At 43.4% G+C, this 21,677-nt stretch overlaps 2 protein-coding genes and 1 long non-coding RNA gene across 8 annotated transcripts in view; 2 read left to right on the top strand and 1 right to left on the bottom strand.

The window, feature by feature from the left end:
• Positions 1-1,729: 1,729 nt before the first annotated feature.
• Positions 1,730-11,582, bottom strand: TPMT (thiopurine S-methyltransferase). 5 transcript variants are annotated; one of them, XM_035316998.1, is made up of 9 exons: positions 11,448-11,582; positions 11,043-11,185; positions 10,206-10,298; positions 9,122-9,254; positions 8,658-8,710; positions 4,576-4,650; positions 3,760-3,845; positions 2,649-2,693; positions 1,758-1,873 (listed from the first exon to the last, which is right to left on the bottom strand). In XM_035316998.1, exons 2-9 carry the CDS (start codon positions 11,174-11,176, stop codon positions 1,758-1,760), a joined length of 735 nt encoding a protein of 244 aa, XP_035172889.1. In that variant the 5' UTR covers positions 11,177-11,185; positions 11,448-11,582. The 5 variants fall into 5 exon arrangements, with proteins under 5 accessions (XP_035172892.1, XP_035172888.1, XP_035172891.1 ...); XM_035316999.1 differs by lacking the exon at positions 11,448-11,582 and adding an exon at positions 11,438-11,443; XM_035317001.1 differs by lacking the exon at positions 4,576-4,650 and having other exon boundaries at positions 1,730-1,873.
• Positions 3,025-3,770, top strand: LOC118161533. Its single transcript, XR_004748075.1, has 3 exons — positions 3,025-3,284; positions 3,410-3,414; positions 3,648-3,770. It is a non-coding gene; the product is annotated as an uncharacterized LOC118161533 (long non-coding RNA).
• Positions 11,478-21,677, top strand: part of KDM1B (lysine demethylase 1B) — a 29,767-nt gene continuing 19,567 nt past the window's right edge. Inside the window, exons 1-9 of one of the 2 annotated variants that reach the window (XM_035316995.1) lie at positions 11,478-11,551; positions 11,663-11,714; positions 14,268-14,370; positions 15,199-15,323; positions 17,075-17,164; positions 17,945-18,056; positions 18,673-18,789; positions 19,795-19,833; positions 20,932-21,136. In XM_035316995.1, the coding sequence (XP_035172886.1) occupies positions 14,281-14,370; positions 15,199-15,323; positions 17,075-17,164; positions 17,945-18,056; positions 18,673-18,789; positions 19,795-19,833; positions 20,932-21,136 (778 nt within the window). In that variant the 5' untranslated portion in view covers positions 11,478-11,551; positions 11,663-11,714; positions 14,268-14,280. The remainder of the gene's footprint in view (positions 11,552-11,662; positions 11,715-14,267; positions 14,371-15,198; positions 15,324-17,074; positions 17,165-17,944; positions 18,057-18,672; positions 18,790-19,794; positions 19,834-20,931; positions 21,137-21,677) is intronic. The other variant, XM_035316996.1, reaches the window with a different exon arrangement.

Below are 21,677 nucleotides of genomic sequence, written 5' to 3'. Positions count from 1 at the left end.
GGGGTCGCCGGGGAGCCCCGGTTTGGTGTGTGTGTGTGTGTGTGTGTGTGTGTGTGTGTGTCTGTCACAGGGTTCCCAGTCGATAAAACCAGACTCTATTAAAATTACAGCAAGAAAATCAAATTATACACGTAAAACATGCATTGGATTCATACACATGCCCAGCTACCAAGTTACCTCAAGGTTGCTGGTGCTATTTGTGCCTCTGTCAGGGCGAGGAAGCAGTCACTGTTGCATGTGATTCCCCTTGCTGTTCTGGGAAGCTTTTGAAAATGTGAGAGAAATATTTATGCAAAGTGCTAACAGCCACTTTTCCCACTCACATCCACACACAGCATGGACAGCGTGTGCTCTTTTTGGAAAGTGCTGCATTTACCACAACAGCCTGTCAGCACGACTAAGCCCTCGTTCCTGGAGCCCTGTGCAGGACCCCAGGGTCAGTGTCATCGAGCATCTGGGACAGCTGTCACATCTCCACACACCCGAGGTAAGTTTTAACAGCTCTCACACCTGGAAAAAAGTCTGGACAGAAAGAGAGGAGGTGCTTTAACCCAGTAGCTGCCAAACTGTGCGGAACTGAAAATGTCCAAAACCATCAGTTCCCAACTTACGCCAGCCCACAGGCTACAAGAAGGTAGCACTGAAAGCAGCGTTGTCATCTCTTCACCAGTGACCTGGCGCTGAAGCAGCGGTAGCTCCCAGTAGCTGCGAGCAATATCGAGAGTTGTGGGCTGGGGGAGAGGCTGTAGGCTGGGGGCTGCTGTGCTGAAATCATCAGACCCACTTGCAGCTATAGGATTGCGACATTAAAATTGCACGGAGCTTTTTCTCTCATTCTAGTCTTAATAAATGGCAATATACTACATTGCAATCATACATTTCCTTTTTTTTTTTTTTTTTTTTTTTAAATAAGCCACCAAGGCCAGGACAAAGAGTTTTCAGAGCCCCCAGCTCTGTAAAAAAATGCAGTAATACCCAATGATCAATGGCAATGATCAAACACCTGCAAAGAAAGGTTTGTGTTCGGCTAACCATGCAGAAGCCCCACAGGCTTTCTCTGACCCCTCTCACCCTACAGCCCCCTGCCAGTTTGCCTGCTGGTTGCTGCGCTCTGGAGGAGGCAGCGGCACGCTTGCAAGCGACCACAGGAACATTTTCTTCCTGGACTCTCTCCTTCATTGTCAGCACTTACTTCCTCCTCTCTTCGCCACTGGATTACTGTTCCCCCGTGGCGGCTGTTGCCAAGACTTCCTGCCTGCTCGCTGCCAGCTCGTCTCTCAACCTGTAATCATAACGGGGACAGAGAGCAGCAAGCCGTGCCAGCTTCCCGCCTCTCTTGCCCAGCTGCCCTTGCTGGTGGCAAGGCGAGCGGCATTTGAACAGCAGCTGCCATTACTCCAGGGCCACGAGCCTCCGAGGAGGACCTGCAGAGCTACACACAGGCAGCAGCTACTGGCAGCTGCAGAGAAGGGACCTCATTTATTTATTTTTTAATCCTATTTGAAATGATACAAAAGAAACACTCAAAAAATGCTTGTTGTGCATTAAGTTTAAGAAGAGCTATGCACATCTTAAAGCAGTGAAGTCAGTTATCTAGTAGAGCTGGCTTTGAAAGCAAAATCAAAATGAAGTTGTCCCACAGACATTTTTCTGTACACTGAAGCCTGCTTTAAGAGTGTCCCAAAACATGTCTCATTTTAAAAAGTGAGATGAAAATAAAAGCTCGATAGGAGGTAAGATGTTTTAATGGATTTTAATCAAGCTACAAACTTTAGTATATACAGAACCTCCAGAAAATAGTCTAGTCCCCATTGCCTGTGTCTATCTGAGAAGTCACTGACTTTTTCGAGAAGCTTAATTTCACAGTGGTTGCCTGAAAAGGAGGAAAGAGTGACAAATTACTGAATGGTAAGTCACTGAAGAAAGCAAACTGTCAGAAGACAAAATCTTATGTACAGATGTCCCTAACTGTGACACAACTGCACTGAGGAAAACGTATTGGTCTCTTTTGCACCAGAACAAAACTGTCTTTGCCAATGACTCACTGCGTATGGACACCGCAGAGGTCTCATAAAGATGTAAGTTTAAAAGAAGTGCAATAGGAAAGCATATCAGGAGCAATACTGAAAATTTCCTGACACAATTCTGATATATATATATGTATATATATACACACACACGTTAATGGATTTGAGTTGCACATCTAGCATTTCTACAGCATGACATTTGACTTTTCTTCTTTGGCTACAAAAAAACAGCAGAAGCTTTAGAACTAATATGCAAAGGCCATGCATTAAAAGCAGGGTAAATGGTGATGAGGTGCAGAAAAAGATGAAATTGTCAAATAGGAGAAAGCTATGAGACCACAGTGTGCAGTCTGAATCCTGGGGGAGTAAAAAGAAGCCAAGGAGAGAAAAGATACAGCAACAGCCCCTTGGGTTTTCCTCATATCTTTTGAAAAGGTGGGAATTTGCATTAACAGCAAAAACCCTATGGCAATGTGATTTTTATTTCCCTCATTATTTTTCCATGACTCCTTCTCTTATCTAAGTAGCAAACACATGGTCACTTGCTGCAGAGATAGAAGCACACAAACCCATTTTTGTGTTTTGGAAATCATCCTCAGGGTGAGCTGAAACATTACTTACCAAACAAGCTTTTAACTTCAGATTCAGGAACATAGAACGGTGGGCCTGGAAAGGAAACAGTGAAGCTAATCAGAGAAGAGACAAACTTTTGTACTACAACAGGAGAGCCAGAGCCAGCCCCAGCACCCGGCCCCCGTCAGGCCCCTGTGTGCAGCACCACCTGCAGGAACCAGAAACACCACGTAGGAGAACTGGAGGCACCTTGGTGGACCCCCTGCCAGCTTCAGGTGCTGCTGCTGGTGCAGTACCTCCAGGCTGCAGCCAAGGCAGCCACGTTGTCAGAAGAGGGAAGGTCACAAACATGCCATGGATACGACCACTCTCACTGCCATGTGCGAATTGGGCCAATAATCCCTTTATAGTGAAATGCCATAATTAAAGCTAAAAGCTGAATAGTAAGAGGGAGAGCAGTGAATTAAATTGTTGTGGCTAATGATAACAAGACCTACTCTCTGAAGGCTAATTATGCTGAAGAGATCAAAAGCAGCAAGAAATCTTTTTTTTTTTTTTTTGAATTTGTAATTATAATAATAAAATAAAATAAAAAGTCTGGCATGTAATAAAAGTTATAATAAGGAAAAATACTTCATGGCTGTACAGAATTTCACCTCTTCCAGGCATATGCAGACCATGGTAGTGGTTGGAGGAAAGGCACAAGATGGGCAATGCATTAGGTTGCAAATATTGGGCAAACAGACCAAAGGTCTAACAGGGTCGATGTTCTTAGGAGTGCCCCAAGGTCCCTAGGCCAGACAGGACAGACAGAGTAACGCTGAGCATTCACTTTTCCAGTTTCATTTTGTGGTTAGTATATCACAGAATCATAGAACAGCTTGGGGCAGAAGGGACCCATCTAGTTCATTAGATCATGCCTGTCCTTCACTTCTCCTCAGCATGTTTGAGAGAAACATGCTAAGAGAAAAGCAAATTTAGTGTCAAGCTTGTTCAACATCTACAGTTTTTAACACGCAGCCATACTGGCATGACTGGCTAACAAAGCTATGTTTGTTAAAAAAGACGGGGGATCTTCCCCAGCTAATATCTATCTAACACATCTTTACACAATTCGTATTAATGCAAAACCAAAACATGAACAGTGCAAAGTTCTCACCTTTGTGTTTGTTTGGATCGTATAAAACAGTCACGAGTAGATAAGAAGAATTTTTCTCCATTAGGGAGATCATCAAACTGGCATAGCTAAAAGGAGATAGTTATACTTTACTATTTTGGAACTGCACAAACACTTAAGCATAGCATTCAAAATATTCACCAAAGAAGGTAACATGTACTCCTGTGTGGAGACAAGTCGAACTGACCTGCACAGAAACCCAGCAGAGATATATGAGCATGAAATTCATGAAACATCTTAAATAAGGGTTTCTGGACACTTTCATAAAAAAGAATTTATTTCCCATATTCACCTCAAAACTAACAGACAAAGCACCATATTCATCCACCACAGTCTAGAACGCAGTACAGAACACAGCACTGATTTATGAAATTATTTGAATTCACAAGATTACTTATCTAATTCAAAAATCCTGGGAGCAGGGTCAAACTACATTTGGGTTGGCTGTAGGCAGGAATGAAAAATCAAAGAGAAGCGAGGGGAAGATGAAGACAGGGAAGAGAAGCAGATGGGGTGAAAAGGAAATAATAACATTCAGATGAGACTTGCAACTCTGCTTCTGCTGGGTTGCAACAAACCACATATTTTCCCACCAAGAGGCAGGGCAGCTTCCTGAAGGAAGCTCACAAATCTAGAGCACAGCGCTCTGCAGCTGCAGCTGATGCTTACGGCAGAGAAAAGCTTGTTTAAGTTACTCTGTTCAATGAAAGAGGGCTTGTCCACAGGTGGCAGAAGGTAACAAAATTGCGTCACTGGATACATTAGAGAACAGAAGAACCGCCAAGCAAATTTACTAACCGTTGTCTGTCGCATGGATTCACAGCCACTAGAGCTCCTCTGTCCCAAACCCCATCAAACTTGCCAACAATCGCACTATAGAAAGATGAGGAAAAAGACTTAAAAATACCGATAAGGTACCTTCATCCTTATTCAGATATTTCTGAGCAATCGGCAGTAGTCTCCAGCTGGCTGTGCAGACCTGATTTGTTGTTAGGATCCAGCCTTTTCACAACCCAGAACATTATGAACTGGGTTGCACGAAGCCCTCTGGTACGTGGTCCTGCCACGAGAGATAGCACGAGGTGCTGGAATTGCTCAGCTTTTCCCCAGTGCTAGGGTGTGCTGAGACAAGGCAGGTGTAAGAAATGCTTTTTAAACACTTTTGGGATACAAGTCTGGTGTTTTTGGCAGTCACAACCTGCCGTGACCCCTGAGGCAGCACCAACATACATTTGGGACATCGTTAACTCACGGCTTCCTTCTGGAACCCACACATGATTTCAAACGCAGGGTAAGGAAGGCACCTCACTGCTTTAGGATTACTGAACGCAGCACACCCAGTAATTTTAAACAGCCCAGTCCCCAGCCACATGCCCAGGACAGTTAGCTTCAGTTTGCAATTTGTTTAATCTTAGAAAAGGTAAGATACTGTGTTACTTGCCTCAGTCTAATGCTGTCACAGATGTTATTTTTGCTCCTGAATGTTCTGGCAGATGGCTTCACTGACTACCTAAAGCCTGCAAGTAGCCAAGACTATTGGAAAATGCCTTTATTAATGGGTGTTAAGAGCAGCCAGGGTGACACTAGAGATGAGGATGTTTATGGGCAGGAAAAGCCTTGTTTCTGGTAATTATTAAACCAGGAAATTAGAGAGTAAAGTAATAATAAAGTAAATTGCATAATTTTGAAGGAAGTCTGAAATACATTTACTTACTGAGGAAAAAAAAAAAAAAAAGTAGTCTACAATACCTTTCTGCCTACTGGGAGAGTGTCTGAGTCCAATTGCATCACCTCTTTCTTCACTTCTCCCTGCCCTGCTGCTCATTTCTTTGCAACGGCATCGCTGAGTTTCTGGCGTCTAACCTAGAAGCTGAGCCTGTACTTCCCGCTCTGCTGCGTTGAGACATGATAACACTGCAGATTCCTGACTCCTCTTAAAGCTTGCCAAGACCAAGCATCTAATTTAAATAAAGTGTCTTATAAGAAAGGAGGGTTTTAAAGAGACAGCGAAACAGGCAGTGGGGATGAGAGGGCAGGTGACAAACATGACTTTCTGATGCTTGCAGGCTGTTCTCTCTGCATAGACGAGTCTGCTGCACGACCTCAGGAAAACCCCTGCAGTTTTTTTGCACCTCTTTTTTCTTTCCAGCTCCTACCTGGTCTAACTGGAATGGTGGCAGTGGCTCCATGCAGGCATTTCAGGTACTTTACTCCCCATGGATTTCAGCAGGGAGTACAGACATCGCAGGCCACGGGGCAGCCTCATGCTGCAGCCTTTCCCTGCTGCTGGTCTCCTGGCTGCCCAGGTCCCAGGAGCTCCCGAGCCGAATGTCTGGGTGCTCCCTGCCTGCCTGTACATCCCATTTGCTTCTGAGGAGAACCAAGCCATGAGGAAATGGAAGAAAAAGGTGCACAGCTTTCTTTCATCCCGATTTCATACGGATGAAACTAAGGTATTAGGAAGCACTCCTCTTAGATAGGTCTTTCACCGTACCAGTACCCAGTCTTTAGCCTCACTTTATCTCCTGCTATAAGTTTATAAGATATGCAGCATGAGAGATGGCAGTTAAGATACCACTACGATTAATAAAAATTAACGTCTAAAGCAGAAATTCACATATCCAGAGAAATCCCACTTCTTTTAGGTAATAACGTTGTGAATTGCTATCCCTGCATGTGTCAGTAGTTTCGGTTAAAGCAATTTTTATTTATAGTCTGGTAGCTATAATTGTATTAGGACGTAAGATGATTGTGTAATATAACTGTTTAACACACTTCCCAGAGTTCCCACAAAAAGCAGTAATTCCTGTTACTCTTTAACCAGCAAGAGCCTTTGAAATGTCTCATTCTGACAAAGGTCACAAGCACGTCTGAGTTTTCCCTTAATGAATGCTAGGCAAGGAGATCAAAGGGTTTGTTTGCAGGCCAGCCTCGGCAAGAAAGAAATAAGTTTAATTTCCATAATTACTGGGTAATTAATCAAATGGTCTGTACACAGAAACTAGAACTGTGTGCATTTTTGTAGTCACAGGTATCTGCTGACTGCAGTAGGGAACGAGGTCTGTACTTTTGTCAGAGCAGCACCCAGCACAGAACCACGCATCCAGAACATGCACCTGCCAATTTGTTTTGTCAGTGACAAACCTATCTACTGGGCCCATTAATATCAACTGAAGTTTTCACTAATTACCTATTTTTGGTTTACTTCATAGTACTATTCCACCACAATATGATGGAAGTTACAGATTTTACCACGCTACCTGCTACTAAACTTAGAACCAAAATTTTCAAAAACTGCAGATGAGAAGCTCGAGCAGTCCCTGGGCAGCTTGTCAACTCGCAGCTAGAGGGGCTTACAGGACTCAACACAGCAAGAAGCTACATCACAGGGGAAAGGTGAGGAGGGAACCAGGCGGTATCTACAAGGTCACTTTCATATAGTGCCCATCTGTTCCAAGGTGTTCATTTTTGCAAGACTCCTTATATACACACTCTGAACCAAACAGCTGCAACAGCAAGTCTTAGCAGCACTCTATACTCTGGAGGACTTTGGTCTCCAGCAGTGAATACAAAGGGGATCATTAAGCAAGCACTGTGTTCTTGTGTCCTAAATGATCTATTATTCCTGTATATGTTGACTCTCTGAAAAGCCCATCCACATAAAGATCAAGAGTTTAGCTCCTCCTCCTTATTGAACAGCCAGGGAACAAACTGTTACTGACAGCTGTTTGTGTGAACACACATAACCTCACCAAAACCTTAAACTCTAGGGTAAATTGTGTCAGAGTAAGAAACACAAGAGGAAGGAACTACAGTAGAGGACATTGGGCATCTTCAGCTTCCTTCAAGACACATTTCAAAACCAGAAGCATCACTTTCTTGCATGGTCTCCAAACTCCAGCTACCCCAGCACTGGTGCAGGTCTGGGGACGTTTCAGGACAGACTTACACACGCCTATTATGAATGCCTTCTGGAGACAAATAAATAAAGCAGATGTGTTACTGTCCAAGGCACAGTCTTCTATGCCAGAGGCTGGAGAGAGTCTCTGTACAACTCTGTGTAATCTCTGCAAAATTCCCCACCAGCTGACAGCTGAGCAGAAAGGCTGTTGCAAAGCCACCCCAAGATCTGAGAAGTGACTTTGAGGCCACAGAGAACAGTGGGCTGAAATATTTTTCAGGAGACAGTACTGTGGACTGTGCTGAAATATTTTGCATTTTCCATTGTCTTGTAACTGATAAAGAATGAATAAGAAATAAGGACATTTTAGCACTAAAATCCTTCAGAAGATATTAAGTTGAGCCATGTTTGTAAAGGCACTTGCAGTTACTGTTTGACAATATTTTAAAAGGGACATAAACTGGGGTGATGTTAAGTACTTTAAGCCCACTGAGAAAAGTATGTTAAGTAAAATATGGGGCACATAACCAATGGGTACAGCTTACTCATTAATATGTTAATCAAGTAGTTTTGGGGAAAAATATATTTAGTACTCAGTTACGGGAAAAGCTGTCCAAGGTGACACCTCTGGTATATTCTCTTTACTTTCACTAAGCCACTCTGAGTAAGGGATTGTGCTAGGATTTTGCCTTGTAGAATCCATCAATAATATTGAACATAATTTGCTTTTACTGCAAAAGCAAACGTGGTTTCCCATAACTTTTAAATGACAGCTTAGACAAGCCCATTTAAAGATATTTAGTTGCCTTTGCCTAATGGTCAACAACAGGTGCAATTTTTTGTTGGATATTGGCTATTCACATTTCTCACACAAGTTAATAAGAGTTTTCTTGAGAGAAGCTGGTTCAGATAAAATAATTTGACAGTATGAATACATGGCTGGTTATAGAAAATTGTAGAACGCACTGTGGACTCCTACCTTGACAAATCATAAATGCTGCAGCAGTACAGACAGATGTTTCCAGAGGTACTCTAGGATGAAAAGCAAGAAAAACAATATTCATCAGCTAACTACATCTTTAAATGTACACTTAGGTGTCATGAAGAAAAACTGATTTTTTTTTTTTAAACCAAATTCTAATTCCTTCCGTAGGGGTTCTGATCTATCAAGGCATGTGACTGTCCGGTTTTGAAATACACTATCCTCTAAACTTCATATTTAGGCCTTTCAAAGTCATGTGAAAAGAAGGCCAAAGTAAGAAGCTTAAAATAAGAACTTCTCAGTCCAAAGCTACAGCCCAGTGTTTCCTTTCAGACCTCATCAGGAGAAATGAACAATTACAAGTAAGACAGTGGCATAAAAGCTGAAGGACTTGTTTGCTCAGTTATGCCTGCATTGCGTGGCTAACCACACCAGATCATTTGGCAACACAGGAAACATACCTGCAACTTTTTTGCTCCTGCAATCCCTGGGACTGGCTCCTCGCAATAAGACAGACTCTGATCTGCAAAAAACTCCTTCAGCGCTTGCTCGCTGATGTCCACGCCGACGATGCTGTGTCCCAAGTCGGCCAGCCTGCATGCAGCAGAGAGGTCCCAGGTTTACTGAGGCCCACAGCTCAGGCCATTACTGTATGTGCACCTCAATATGTATTTGCTAGAGAAATGCTCACTCAAACGTGGTTCTAGGATGCACTGGTGTGTCTCCTCTTTCTGGAGTTTTCACGTTATTGAACACCACCCCCACTTGATCAGAGTTTAAGGTAACACCCCTCAGCAGGCAGCTGATGGGGACTCACTGGCTTTATTTAGATTTAATTGCTTAATCATTACTTTCTATAAACGCAGCGAAAAGGAAGACCGCCCCAGCAGTGGTGCTCAGCGAGACAAGGTTTCATGGTGTGGGTCCTCACTGAGGCAGCGGCACGCCTCGGGGCCTGTGGTCAGCTTAGGAAGCCATCACCATGACCAGCTGTGGTCACTAGGGCTAACTAGGGGGTGCAGATCAGTTGGGGTGGGTTTGGCTCGTGTCCCTTACCCCCAAGGATCAGTACAGGCTTACGCAGCCCCTAATAATAAATTATAACCCAGCCAACAACTAGTGAAAGTAACATAAATAAATGTAAAAGTTGTATTTAGCCCAAATCACCTAATTTCCCAGGTGTGACATGCCACATGGTCCCAGGAGCACGTGCTCTGGCACAGCCAGGCTCACTGTGGGCCATTTAAGCTGGCATTGCCAAAAAATGAAGTAGCCATTAGGGCACAGCTTCAGCCACTCTGTCCATCACAAACCTGGCATTCCCCAGGCTGAACTCAGGGCGGTCAGAAGGACGTTCAGGTTAGTCCTCGTCCATCCCATTTACGCCACTAAACCAAGCGCCAGCAAATGAAACGGAGCAAGCCTCCAGTCTGCCGCCAGCGGAGATCCGGCACGCTTCCTTCGGCTGTTGTAGGGCTGGGAATTCCCCCTCTCCCTCCCCACATCACTGAGATTTTCGCGGTTATAACCTGTGCTGTTTCATACCTTTTCATGTCTACTGCTTTACCACAAAGTGGAAAAAGTATCCTCAGTCCACTCCTGCCGCTTAAGAGCACGTCCAGGTACTTCCCTAGCAGCCTGCAGAAGAACAGACATTTTTCACTTTGTGCTGGCTCAGGAAGAGCCAAGCGCTACAACGTAACATGCAAACTCCACCATGGAATACACAGCCATAGCTAGAAATGCTACTAGAAGTAAAAACAAGAGCTACGAACGTTCACCTTCCATTTTCTCGGAAAGTGAACTTCATTTCTGTTGAGCAGATTTGTCCTGGTTTCTGTTTGCTCATCTTCTCAGGTAAACAAATCCAACTTACCCACTTCTAAGAGGGCCGCAACAGGCAGCTTAAACAGAACGATGACTAAGCCTCTGGATCAATCATTATACATGTCTCAGAAGTAAGTTTTATTAGTTACAAGACGGTATAATTGGGTTTTCTCCCTCAGGCCCCTGTCTTCCAGGGCACAGTAATTGCCCGGGCGTTGCTTTAGGCCCCGGTTTCGTAACTTACGAACAGCAACGCAGAGCCTTTGCATCAGAAAATTTAAGACTTTTAGTCAGGTTGCCTAAACTTTAAGGTTTAAAACGTGATTTAAGGAGGAACAGTTCTAAATGGAATGATGTCCCCCCACCTTTTTTTTTTTTTTTTTTTTTTTTTTTTTTCACTGCCATTTTTTAACGAATGGGGGTCACATAGCTGTTCTAATGCTCAAGCAGTGCCTGTTTCATTACGTTTCCCCACACAAACTCTACAGGTTTCGGGGAGGCTGCTGGACGAGCCCCCCTCCCCGTTCCTCCAGACGGAGGGCAGAGGTGCCGTACGGGTGCCCGTGCTCCTTGTGGAAGGCGGCCGTCCCCGTTTCCCACTTGTGCAGCCACTCCTGCGCCGTCAGCACCCTGTCCTTCTGGGCCTGGGGGCCTTGCAGCTCGGCGGGCACGCCAGCAGGGCCGTCCATTTCCAGCGGCTGTGGGGACAGGGAGAGAAACCCCGCTCAGCCAGCACCACGCACAAGCCCGGCTCTGTTCTGCTGGAGCGCCGTGCTGCCCGCGGGGCCAACCCCCCACCCCCCCCCCCCCCCCCCCCCGGTCTCCAGCCCCACCCTTCCCGTCCCAAATGGAGGGGCCGCTCCTCACACACGTCTACCTGGCGACTCCGCAGCCCGGCTTGGGGGCGAAGGCGCCTGGGGCCGGGTGGCTGTGGCGGAGCCGAGCCGTACCGAGCCGGGCCGGGCCGTGCTGGCGCCTCCCCCTCGCTGTGTTGAGCGGAAGCGGCGGCAGCAGGAGGCGGGCTGAGGAGGAGGAGGAGGATGGCGCTGGGGACGGCCGCGGCGGTGAGTGAGTGCCCCCCTCTCCCTCAGGCAGCGGGGCAGGTGCAGCGCGGCCCCCGCCTCACCTCGCTGCCCCCCTCCATCCCTCCCTCTCCCCCTTCCCTCTCGCCGCAGCTGTAGCAGGAGGCGGCGCGGACACGCGTGGATGCGGTCTCCGGCCCCTGAGGTGAGCGCCGGGCGGGGACGCTCCCAGCCCCGTGCCGGGGCCGCTGTCACCGCGGGGCCGGGCTGCGGGCGGGGGCGGCCACCCCCGGCGTGGGGCTGGGGCTGGGGCCGGGGCCGGCGCCCCGAGTTGTGTGAAGGTGTGCGCGGCCCCTCGCTCCCGTTCCCCTCTCGCTTCCTCTCTTTTATTTAATTTATTTCTCTTCCCTTTATTTATTTATTATTTTTTTTTAATTTTTCCCCGAGCCAAACTTGCTGTCAACTCCCCGCGGAGCCCCGGGGGGGCTTTCCCTTACAGGCCAGGCTGGGTGAAATGTTACCGCCAGGGACACGCCGTGTGTCCCCCTCTCCCCCGTCACGGGGGGGATTTCCTCGGCCGGTAAGACCACGCTTATAGGGCACACAGCCAGTAAGACCACGCTTACAGGGTTCAGAGCCAGTAAGACCATGTCTATAGGGCGCAGAGCCAGCAAGACGCCGCTCATAGGGCTCAGAGCCCCCCCAAGCTTTGCTCCCTCTCCAAAGCACCAGGGGCTGTGGGGTGAGGCCAGTGGGGTTTGTGGAGGGGAACTGGGGACAAGGTGACACGCAGCTGGGAACAATGGCCTTCCTGCAGCTAGCCGGTCGCCTCCTGCCCACCTCCTCATCCCCGGGCAGCACTGACAGCACAAACATATTAAGGCTCCTGTACCGCCGGCCTCCGCCCTGCCAAACCGGAGGCCTGCCTGAGCCTTCAGCATCCTCAGAGAACTTCTTAGTGAGCCATAACTGCCTCGTTTCTCTCTCTCTTTCCCCCTCCCACCCTCACAAATGCAAGGAAACAGCACTGGTTTGCTTCCTGGGATGCTCACACCTCTCCTGCGACCACCTGGAGACCAGCCAGGGCCAGTGGGGAGGACAGAGCCTCGGCCCTAAGGGCAACAGTATTTAGGGAAGGTTAGCTAGTGTCAGCGGCCAGCAGGATACACCAAGGTGATAGAAAGCGATACTGCTGTGCCCCTGACTCAGAGGGACAGCCCCCGGTGGAGAACAGGCACCATTTCCTGGGGCTTCATGCGGTGCTTTGGGAAATGTCACGTAAATGCCAGCGGTTGGCTTTCCTGTCTCTTCTTCCATCCTCATCCACCTCCGTGCAGTGGGGGAAGCTGTGGTGGAACACTGGTGGCTTTTTGGGGTAGTAAACATTGCCTTTTTTTTTTTCCCTAATTAATTATAGTTGATTTTTTATATATATATATATATAGGAAAAAAAAAATAATTTCTGTATTGGCTTGTCTGAACTCATTTCTCTTCTCACATATGTGAATACTGTGTGAATTTTCCCTTCCGCACCCAAATCAGTTCCCTCTCTCTTGAGGGCAGAATAAAGCAGCAACTTACTTGGTTTATGTCAGCTTCATTTTAAACTTTGTAAAGATGCCCGTTCCCTCCTCCTGCTACCTTTACTTCTGGCAGAATTTGTGAATGAAGCTACTGCTAGCACATCCCTTGCTGTTGGCTTGAACAAGGAGGATGCAGCCTGGAACAACAGGGAGAATTGAGAAATTCCAGAAATATTATTAAAAAAAAAAGAAAAAAAAAAAAAAAGGCAAACTGATCCCTACTACAACAAGATAACCTTCATAACTCAGTGCTGTAGTACAAGGGTTTTATTTCCATTTCCTTTCTGAGTGGTGGAGTGCACTTAGATTTAATTCTTCCTCCAGGCTCTCCTCATTTTATCCCCAGCAAAAAGAACGCCTTTGATAATACCATTTTAAATGTGCTTTCATATCTCTGTGGCATGCTTTCTCACATTACATGCTTTCCAGCTTGCATGATGAACTTCTTCTTGTTCCCACCAATGTAGTTAAAGACAAGTGTAGATCTATCTTGTGGTGTTGAACTTCTTTTTTCTCCCAAAGTATGTTTAATACTAAGTATGTTTATAACTGTTTGCAATATTCCGGTTGCCTAAAATTGCAATGCAAATGCAGCTGTTTAGGCTTTGTGTTCTGATGTATTTTTATGGGAGGGTGTGAGACAGGAGAGATTTGGAAATGGTATTTCACTTGGCATTAAATGTCTCTTGAGCACGCTGTTTGGAAAAGTGCTTTGCAGTGCAAATCTCTTGCTACCAATAAATCAGTAGTTAGTAGGAAGAGCACGGTGAAGACTGGTATTTCAAAGCTTGCATTATGGACTGATGTCTATTCACTTTGCCAGCCCCAATTCCAGTCCAGATCTTGGCGTAATGCAAACACAAATCAGATTATTGAAATCCAGGGTATGCTGATCTGGAATAGCCTGTCAGGATGTACTCCAGGATCTAATCTTAACTTTGAATTTAGTTTAAAATAAGATTGTTTTTCCTTTCCTCATAGTGCCTCATTCTCCTTTCTCCCCTGAATTGATAGCCAAGCTAAACAGATTTTTATCTAGGTAACTCTGACTAAAGTAGCGTTCTAAGAGTGGCTGTACTGTCCAGGTGATTAAACAGCTCTGCAAATTTAATCAATTTAATTTTTATTTTTCCTTAACTGTTTTTTTTTTTTTTTTCTTTTTTTTCCTTCCCCAGGTCTAATAGTACAATGTCAACTGGAAGGGTACGAACAAAGAAAAAGACATGTTCTTCAGACCAGTCTCCGGACAACCTTCCTCTGAGGAGTTCTGGAAGACAGGTATTTATAACAATTTAAAACCACATGGTTTGGTACTTTTTTATTTTCTTCCTGTTGATATTTATAAAGAAAGAGTGCTTCACTGTGGATCATCTAGTACTTCGAGTATTTATCCAGGGGGAAGGAGAATTTGTTAACTCTGTGAAGAAATAGTCAAAGCTTCTTCTTTACGAAGAGTATTCTGAAAAGAGGAATGCTCAATGTAACTTGTAAATTCGTGATGTGTTAAAAATACAATTAGAGTTTTCTGTGCAGCCAAACAAAGCTGTCTGCCAATCGAGACTGAGACCTAAAACAACAAAATACACAGTACCTTTGAGGCCTAGAAGAGGCATATGGTATACAGCTTTGTATCTGGAGTCATCCCCCCCCCACCATGGCCCTAATATTTTATTTGATGTGCAGATAAGATTGCCACTAATTAATATCAATAAGTATATGAAAAAGAGACTTTTCTGAAGGAGAAATAGAACCAACGCCCGAGGCCTTACTCATTAGCATGTGATGGAGCTTAAAATATGATTTAAGCTGGAAGCTTTGCTTATAATTTCTTCAATGGCATCTGTTAAGCTAGGGCAAGACATTTTTAGCTTTAAATGATATTTCCATCCTTACTCTTTTTTTTTTTGGGGGGGGGGGGGGTAGAAAAACTGACCTACTTTGACAGCTGTTTCATGCTGCAGCTATTTCACAATGGATTCAGAAAGTTTTGTTTGTTTCATTTAAAACATTCGATGCTATGCCACAACCTGCAAAACTATCTGAATACCGCCGTGTGTAAAACACAATCGTGTCATTTCTGGTCAGATTTCAGCTATTCTTTATTAGGTGAAGAAGAAAGCGGCTGAGGCAGCAGATGATGATGATGATGCGTCAGAGAAGAAATATAGGAAGTGTGAAAAAGCTGGATGCACTGCAACATGTCCTGTTTGCTTTGCCAGTGCAGCTGAAAGGTTTGTTCCTTTTTAATTTGATTTTTCATAGACTTCTCTAAAGTTGCAGTTGAAATTTGGAATTTTAACTGCATTCTGAAAAATCCTTTCGTTTCTAAATGTACAGAGAGAATTGAATGGTAGTAATGTGAGACTTAAGATGCCAGGACAGTGTCACAGCTATCCTTTTGTGGATACATTTCTCCTGCGCAAGTTGCTAAATCTGATACAGCGTGTCTTTAGCTTAGAATAAGCTTACTGGTGTTATTAAGGGTGTCTTCTGGAACACGCCTTGCTTCTGTGAAACTGAGAGCATACAAGGGTAACCCGAGGAAGCTAAACGTGCTTTCGAGATGGAAAATGAAACCATCATTTACTGCAGAAACTGACAAAAGCAGAAATTTGTTGGAATGTTTTGCAGTCTGAGGTGAGAGTCTCAGCGTCATGTTTTAGGTCTTGGAAGACAATCAGGCTTATTTGAACTCTTTGTTTTCAAGTTTTTCATGACTTTTGGCTAGTCCTTTTGCATTCTTACCCTCGAGCTGCATCTTGTCAGTACCATGCATTTAGTATCTGCAATAAGAAAGATATTAGATCTCACTATGCAGTAGGCAGACTAATTACATGGCATCATCCCCTCCCTAGTTAACTGGGACAAACTTTCCTTGTTTTATTTATTCTTGAGTGATATAAAATAATCCAGACACCTGAGAAACACCTGAGAAATCTGTGTTGGTGATTTATTTTTTATTTAGGGGACACCAGTTTTTGCATAGTCATGTTTTCTGAAGTGTTATTTTAATGTTGTGGTAGATATACATTTTTCCCTTAGCAGATGTGCTTTTGATGTTATTTATTTGACATGATATCATTTCATTTCTAGCTATTTCAGTTAGTAGCTTAGGCCACTGGTTTTTACCTTATGAATTTGTCTTGAACCATTTCATTGAGTTTAATGAGAGTTTTCTAAGTGAAGAGTGGTTGCTTTGCATAATGAATATAATCTTTGCTAATGGATATTTTTTTTTCCAAGAGTATATAAGGAATAAAAATGCCCAGAATGTATAACGGTTTCCTCAGGATTTTCTCTCGCTGGGTTAAAATTGTCACCGACTTGGTCACGTTAAAAAACAGGCAACATCTGTTTTGCATTCAGATTTGCATGTATAGTTCTGTCAGCTGTTCTGGGGACTAGATGTTGTAATGACTTATGAATTGATTGATTACCCATACAAGAAAAATAATCATTGAAGTGACTTCCTCCCACCCCTGCACTGATACCAGAATGAAATGAAAAAAGGTAAAAGAAGGGTAAGTTCCCACAGAGAGGGACATTTGGAAAACGCTTTATGTGTTGCAGTAAGTACTGTAAAAGCAACTGTATTTCGTGTCCAGGAACCATCTGCTTAAAGGGTACTAAAGAAAGGCTCAGTGGACCATTGTTAGAGGGAAGTTGCTGGAAGCCAGACCAACTATAAAACTGCATATTGTGTATGCTTTGCCTCCTTTGCATCTGGTGCTGCTTAGTTTGGAAACTGGAAATGCCTGAGACAATTGAAATGATCTTCTCGTTATTGTTATTAGTGTGGCTGTAGTGCCTTGTGCAAGTCAGCCTTCATGAATGGAACATAATGGCCTGGCCTGGCCTGAATATATTGTTCTCAGTCTATTCTAGAATGTGCTACTCACATTCTATTCTAGAATGTGCTACTGTCAATAGATTTTTTTCTGAAATGTTTTATAAAGCTATTTCTATGTCTCTTGCTTTACAGATGTGCTAAAAATGGTTATACATCTAGATGGTATCATCTTTCCTGTGGGGAACACTTCTGCAACGAATGCTTTGACCACTATTACCGAAGGTAGACTTGCCAATTAAGGTTGTGCCTCTTCAATTCTTATTAAATTTTGACGGATGATACAAGTGCTGAAACCTAATATGTATAACACAAAGTCTTGTCCTTTGTGCTTGCTTGATTTGAAGTTACGCTTAGCTATTGGTGGTAAAACTGCAGGTGTTGTATGGACTAATCATCTACATAAATATGTAGCAGGAACAAAACCAGTTATTTTATGCAAGATGTTTTGTGAGTACAGTTATTCTGAACCTTTCCTCCCTTTTAAAATGACAGCAGAGAATTTTAAAAGATGAGAATAGTTTTAAGTACGTCTATTTTCTCTTAGTTAGCAGATTCACTCTACAGTGTGAATTCAGGAGAACTTGCCTCTACATAAGACCAAAACCTGTGAGTAGCTTTCGCACTTGCAGTTCAGTGACTGGAGTCTCTGGTCAGGCTCAGAGAGCACTTCAGGCTCCAAGCTCCTTTCCATTTGCGTGGGAGTTGAGTCCATCTCTGCTGAGGCTCTTGGGTACTTGTGTGCTCAGCAGTACCTGTAACTCAGTCCAGACTTTAGATTCCAGGAAGTCTGTTCATTATCAAGAGGACATAGCGGTCAGGATGCTCTTTATTGCTATCATAAGAGCCATGACTTCCTCTGTATTTAATAGGAAAATATACAACTCTGCAGCCTTATTTCTCTGTCCTTATATAAAATATTTTAGAATAACCACCGTTGCTTAAAATGAAATAGATCATTCAGTTTTCTGACTGCTTGCTATTTTATTTTCACTTTCTTCTTAGCCATAAAGATGGTTATGAGAAATATACTGCCTGGAAAAGGATTTGGACGAGTAATGGTAAAAGCGAGCCCAGTCCAAAAGCCTTCATGGCTGATCAACAGCTTCCTTACTGGGTAAGACAGAGTGATTTACGTAAGAGGGTATATTTCAATGTGATGGTAGTCTGAGAAGGTATGCAGTTTTGTTCTGATGTTTAAATGAGCTCCCCCTGCCCCCTTCTTTCCTATCTTCTCATTTCTTGCTCTGAAAGACTTTGTGATATTGTATGATCAAGCAGCAGGTCAGCTGAGTTTTCAGATGGGCTTTCTAGTACTAGACAGCTTGGGAAAAGCTCAAGGTAATTTCCCTGGTAAAGGGAGAAGAGAAGGAGAGATGGGAATTGAAGGAAGGTTTTTAAAAAAATATTATTATTATTTTTGAAGTAGCGAATGATGTGTTTTTGCAGCAACACTTGCAAAGCCCACTGAAGACAGTAGCGTAACTGGGTGTTGAATCAAATTTGGAGTTAGGTTCTGTAGTGAAATACAGTCCTACAGGAGACTGACCCAAGATTTATGTATACCTTACTGATGTCTTACTGATGTCCTGAGCATTACAGGAGAATGAATTTAACAATTGTACTTAATTTCCTCATGCCTACCTTCTTTCTGATCAGTTAGTTATGCTTCATTAACCTTATCTGTAATCAGTCAGTAACGAGTAAAAACATGTTTGTTTTTCGACTTGTAGGTGCAGTGCACGAAGCCAGAATGTGGTAAATGGCGTCAGCTGACAAAGGAAATCCAGCTGACACCACAGATAGCAAAAACATACAGATGTGGTATGAAACTAAACAATTCCACCAAGGTAGCATAGAAGACTTCTGCTCATTCTGAAACTAACAAATACATTTTTCTTGTTTGCAGACATAAATTACTTCTTATTTTGCTGCTTAATGTTTCTAATTTCAAAACAAGTGTCCGATGGCCTGGAGAGCTGCATGGCTTAAAAGCCTACAAGCTGTTTGGCTTTTTTTTTTGTTTCCTGAGAGGAAATATCAAGAAAGAAGCATCTGAAATACTTTCTGTCTGCAGTCAACTGTAAAATCACTCATTCTAAAGCTACTAAAAGATTATCAGCATGTACAAAATAGACATACATCACAATGTGCTTTTATTATTATTATAATTTAATTTTATTTATTTTGGTTTTGTTTGGTCATACTTTCCTATTGAGGAAAACATTTTAAAAGCTCAGTGAGCTTTTATTGATTTTTAGCAAGTTTGTCATGGGGCTTTAAATGGAGAACATTCAGCTTTGGCTAGGTAACTCCTGAAATTTGAGAGTCCTTATAGTGCCATAGAATCGTTATAGCTAAAAACATAACATGAAAACACTGACCACATTAAAGGATTGGCGTTTCATCTTGGAACTTTGTGATATTCTTAAAATCAATGAGATAATTTTATTTTTATAGACTAGACAGGAAGATTTTCTCCCTGAAAAATGTGGAATCTTCTCAGAATTTCTCTCTAAAATTCCCCCCACCCCCCCAATTTTTTTGTTTCAGCGTTCCACTCCATGTCATGGAATAAGACCTGTATCTTGACGTTTGGTCATTAGAGACTATTTAATTTAACAATTTTCTAGGGTGTTTTGGTTTTATGGTATGTTGTGTTTTTAACTATGCACTTCTGTAGTATTTATTTTTACTAATATAAATACCTGTGCTACAGAAAGCTAACACTAATGAATTCTTTGGTTTGTTTTTTAAGTTGAAGGAACTATGCCATAGCCAAATTGCTTTGTTTTATATTTAATTTCTGTTGTACGGCCTAAGAATAGCTCTGATTCAATTGACTTTTCTTTCAGACGGAGGGCTCAGACCAGTGTTCCATGCCTGAGGACTTGGTGAGTAGTGGTTGTTCCTCCTCATTTGTTCTAGAATATAAAAACAACCCTAAAGCATGGCATGTGTCTTTCCTTTTCTTGGTCCTTTGGCCAATTGTAGTAGCATTTATGCATTTTGCTCAGGAAACTGTCAGACACTATTTGCAACAGAGCCTCGGGCTTTCTACTTTCTCATCTTTTTCCTCTCTTCCCTCGCTACCAGTTAGATTTCAGGTGGTTCTTGGTGCCTTTGGGTTGTGCTCAGTGATTCAGAGTTTGCTCCTAATCCTCTCTTTTGATCAGGCAAAACAACAGCATTCAGTTGCCAGCTTTCAAACAAAAATCCCCATCCCCAAATTTCCCTGTCTTCCAGGTGGTTTCTGTCTTTAGTCAGACTAGTCTCCTCTTTTTTGAAAGCTGCTAAAGAACACCAAATCACGTTTTCTCTCTCCTAATGCCCACAATACAAAACCTGATGTATGTTGGTGTTGCAATGGCTTTATGATCGTGTAACCCCACATTTCAAATTGAGTGTGACCTGATGTTCAATAAGCTATCGTTGGCAAGCGTCTCTGAGGTACCTCTATCTCAGGACACCTGTTCAAGATTATTGTTCACTCTTGTAGGAGCTTGGTGGTTTTGTTTCCTTAATGCATGTTTGCTTTGTAAAACACAGCTGAATTGTTAGCATTTGTTAGGGTTTTAGAAGGTCTTGGATGGGGATAGCAGAATCTAAATAAAATTGAACAGTTTAGACTTTTTGAAGTTCAGATTTCTGAATGCATAAGCAACGGTAAATGTTTTATCAAGGGCCTGATTAGGCATAGATTATTGTCATGGTATGTCTCATCTGTTTGCTTTCCACATGGGTGTGGAGTCTGTGAAGTTTCAGCTCTGTTTCTGAGGAAGGTGTTAAAACTGCAGGTTTTCTGTGTCAGGCTGAGGAAGGGGAAAGAGGGAGAGAAAATGTCTTTTTGACTTGCAATTCTGAGATTGGTACTTCTAGTGCTTTTTGGTCTCAGTTTTGGAGGGAGGGGGGAATTGGTTCATTTTCCAACGTTTTCAAAGTACTGACGTGTTCTCTTCTCCCCTCTTTCCTTCACTTCTCCGCTTGGCCAGAGAGTGGCTGAAGTTTCAGACCATTGGTGGTACTCCATGCTCATACTCCCTCCTTTGCTGAAAGACAGTGTGGCAGCTCCCTTTCTAGCTGCATATTATCCAGACTGCGTGGGCATGAGTCCATCCTGTACCAGCACTAATCGTTTACCTGGTGAATCCAACCTTGTGAAGTTAGAGCACCTAAAGAGCGTGCCTAATTTGACTGGTAAGAGCCGTCTGCAGGGCTCTGTTGCTTAAATAGGTGTGATGAATTTTGTTTTATAGCTGAGTTTATAAGGCACACAGTGCTCCTGACTCAGAAGTACCGGTTCTGTTCTCTGCACTAATACACCCTCTCCGTGTGACTGCCTCTGTACTTCTTTGCTGTAATTTATTAGTGTGTAAGATAAAGGTAATACATTTCTCATGGCATTTATTTAAGGTGTAATCACAGACCTCATAGGCTTTTGGATTGCTACCTGTTATTTTTTAATAGAGATGCGAAATTAATGTGGGTACTTAGTGATCATTTGCTTTCTTAAGGAAACAAAGATTTATAAAAACAAAACGTGATTCTGCTAGTTTGGATAGTGGTGACCTTTGGGGTTTGGAAAAAAGGATTGGAGTTCTTAAGGCACTTGGATTCAGCTTAGGTTAACTTTTTTGCTAATAACAGCTCTGAGACTGATAGCCTGGGTGTGATGACCTGCAAAATAGGTCCACTATGGAAAAAGGTAATGCAGGATTCCCATTCTCATCCATACTGA

This window comes from Oxyura jamaicensis, chromosome 2 (genome assembly GCF_011077185.1).
Source record: "Oxyura jamaicensis isolate SHBP4307 breed ruddy duck chromosome 2, BPBGC_Ojam_1.0, whole genome shotgun sequence".
NCBI lineage: Eukaryota > Metazoa > Chordata > Aves > Anseriformes > Anatidae > Oxyura > Oxyura jamaicensis.
This window is presented reverse-complemented; position numbering and strand designations above follow the sequence as displayed.

What these genes read in the sequence shown, in the direction of transcription:
- TPMT (XM_035316998.1), bottom strand. Translation starts at nt 11,176, where the DNA reads ATGGACGGCCCTGCTGGCGTGCCCGCCGAGCTGCAAGGCCCCCAGGCC. An exon ending in CACAAGGAGCACGGGCACCC is followed by an intron (nt 10,299 to 11,042) that starts GTACGGCACCTC and finishes GTTCTTCTGCAG; the next exon opens with GCTGCTAGGGAAGTACCTGG. An exon ending in TGAAGTTAAAAGCTTGTTTG is followed by an intron (nt 1,874 to 2,648) that starts GTAAGTAATGTT and finishes CCTCCTTTTCAG; the next exon opens with GCAACCACTGTGAAATTAAG.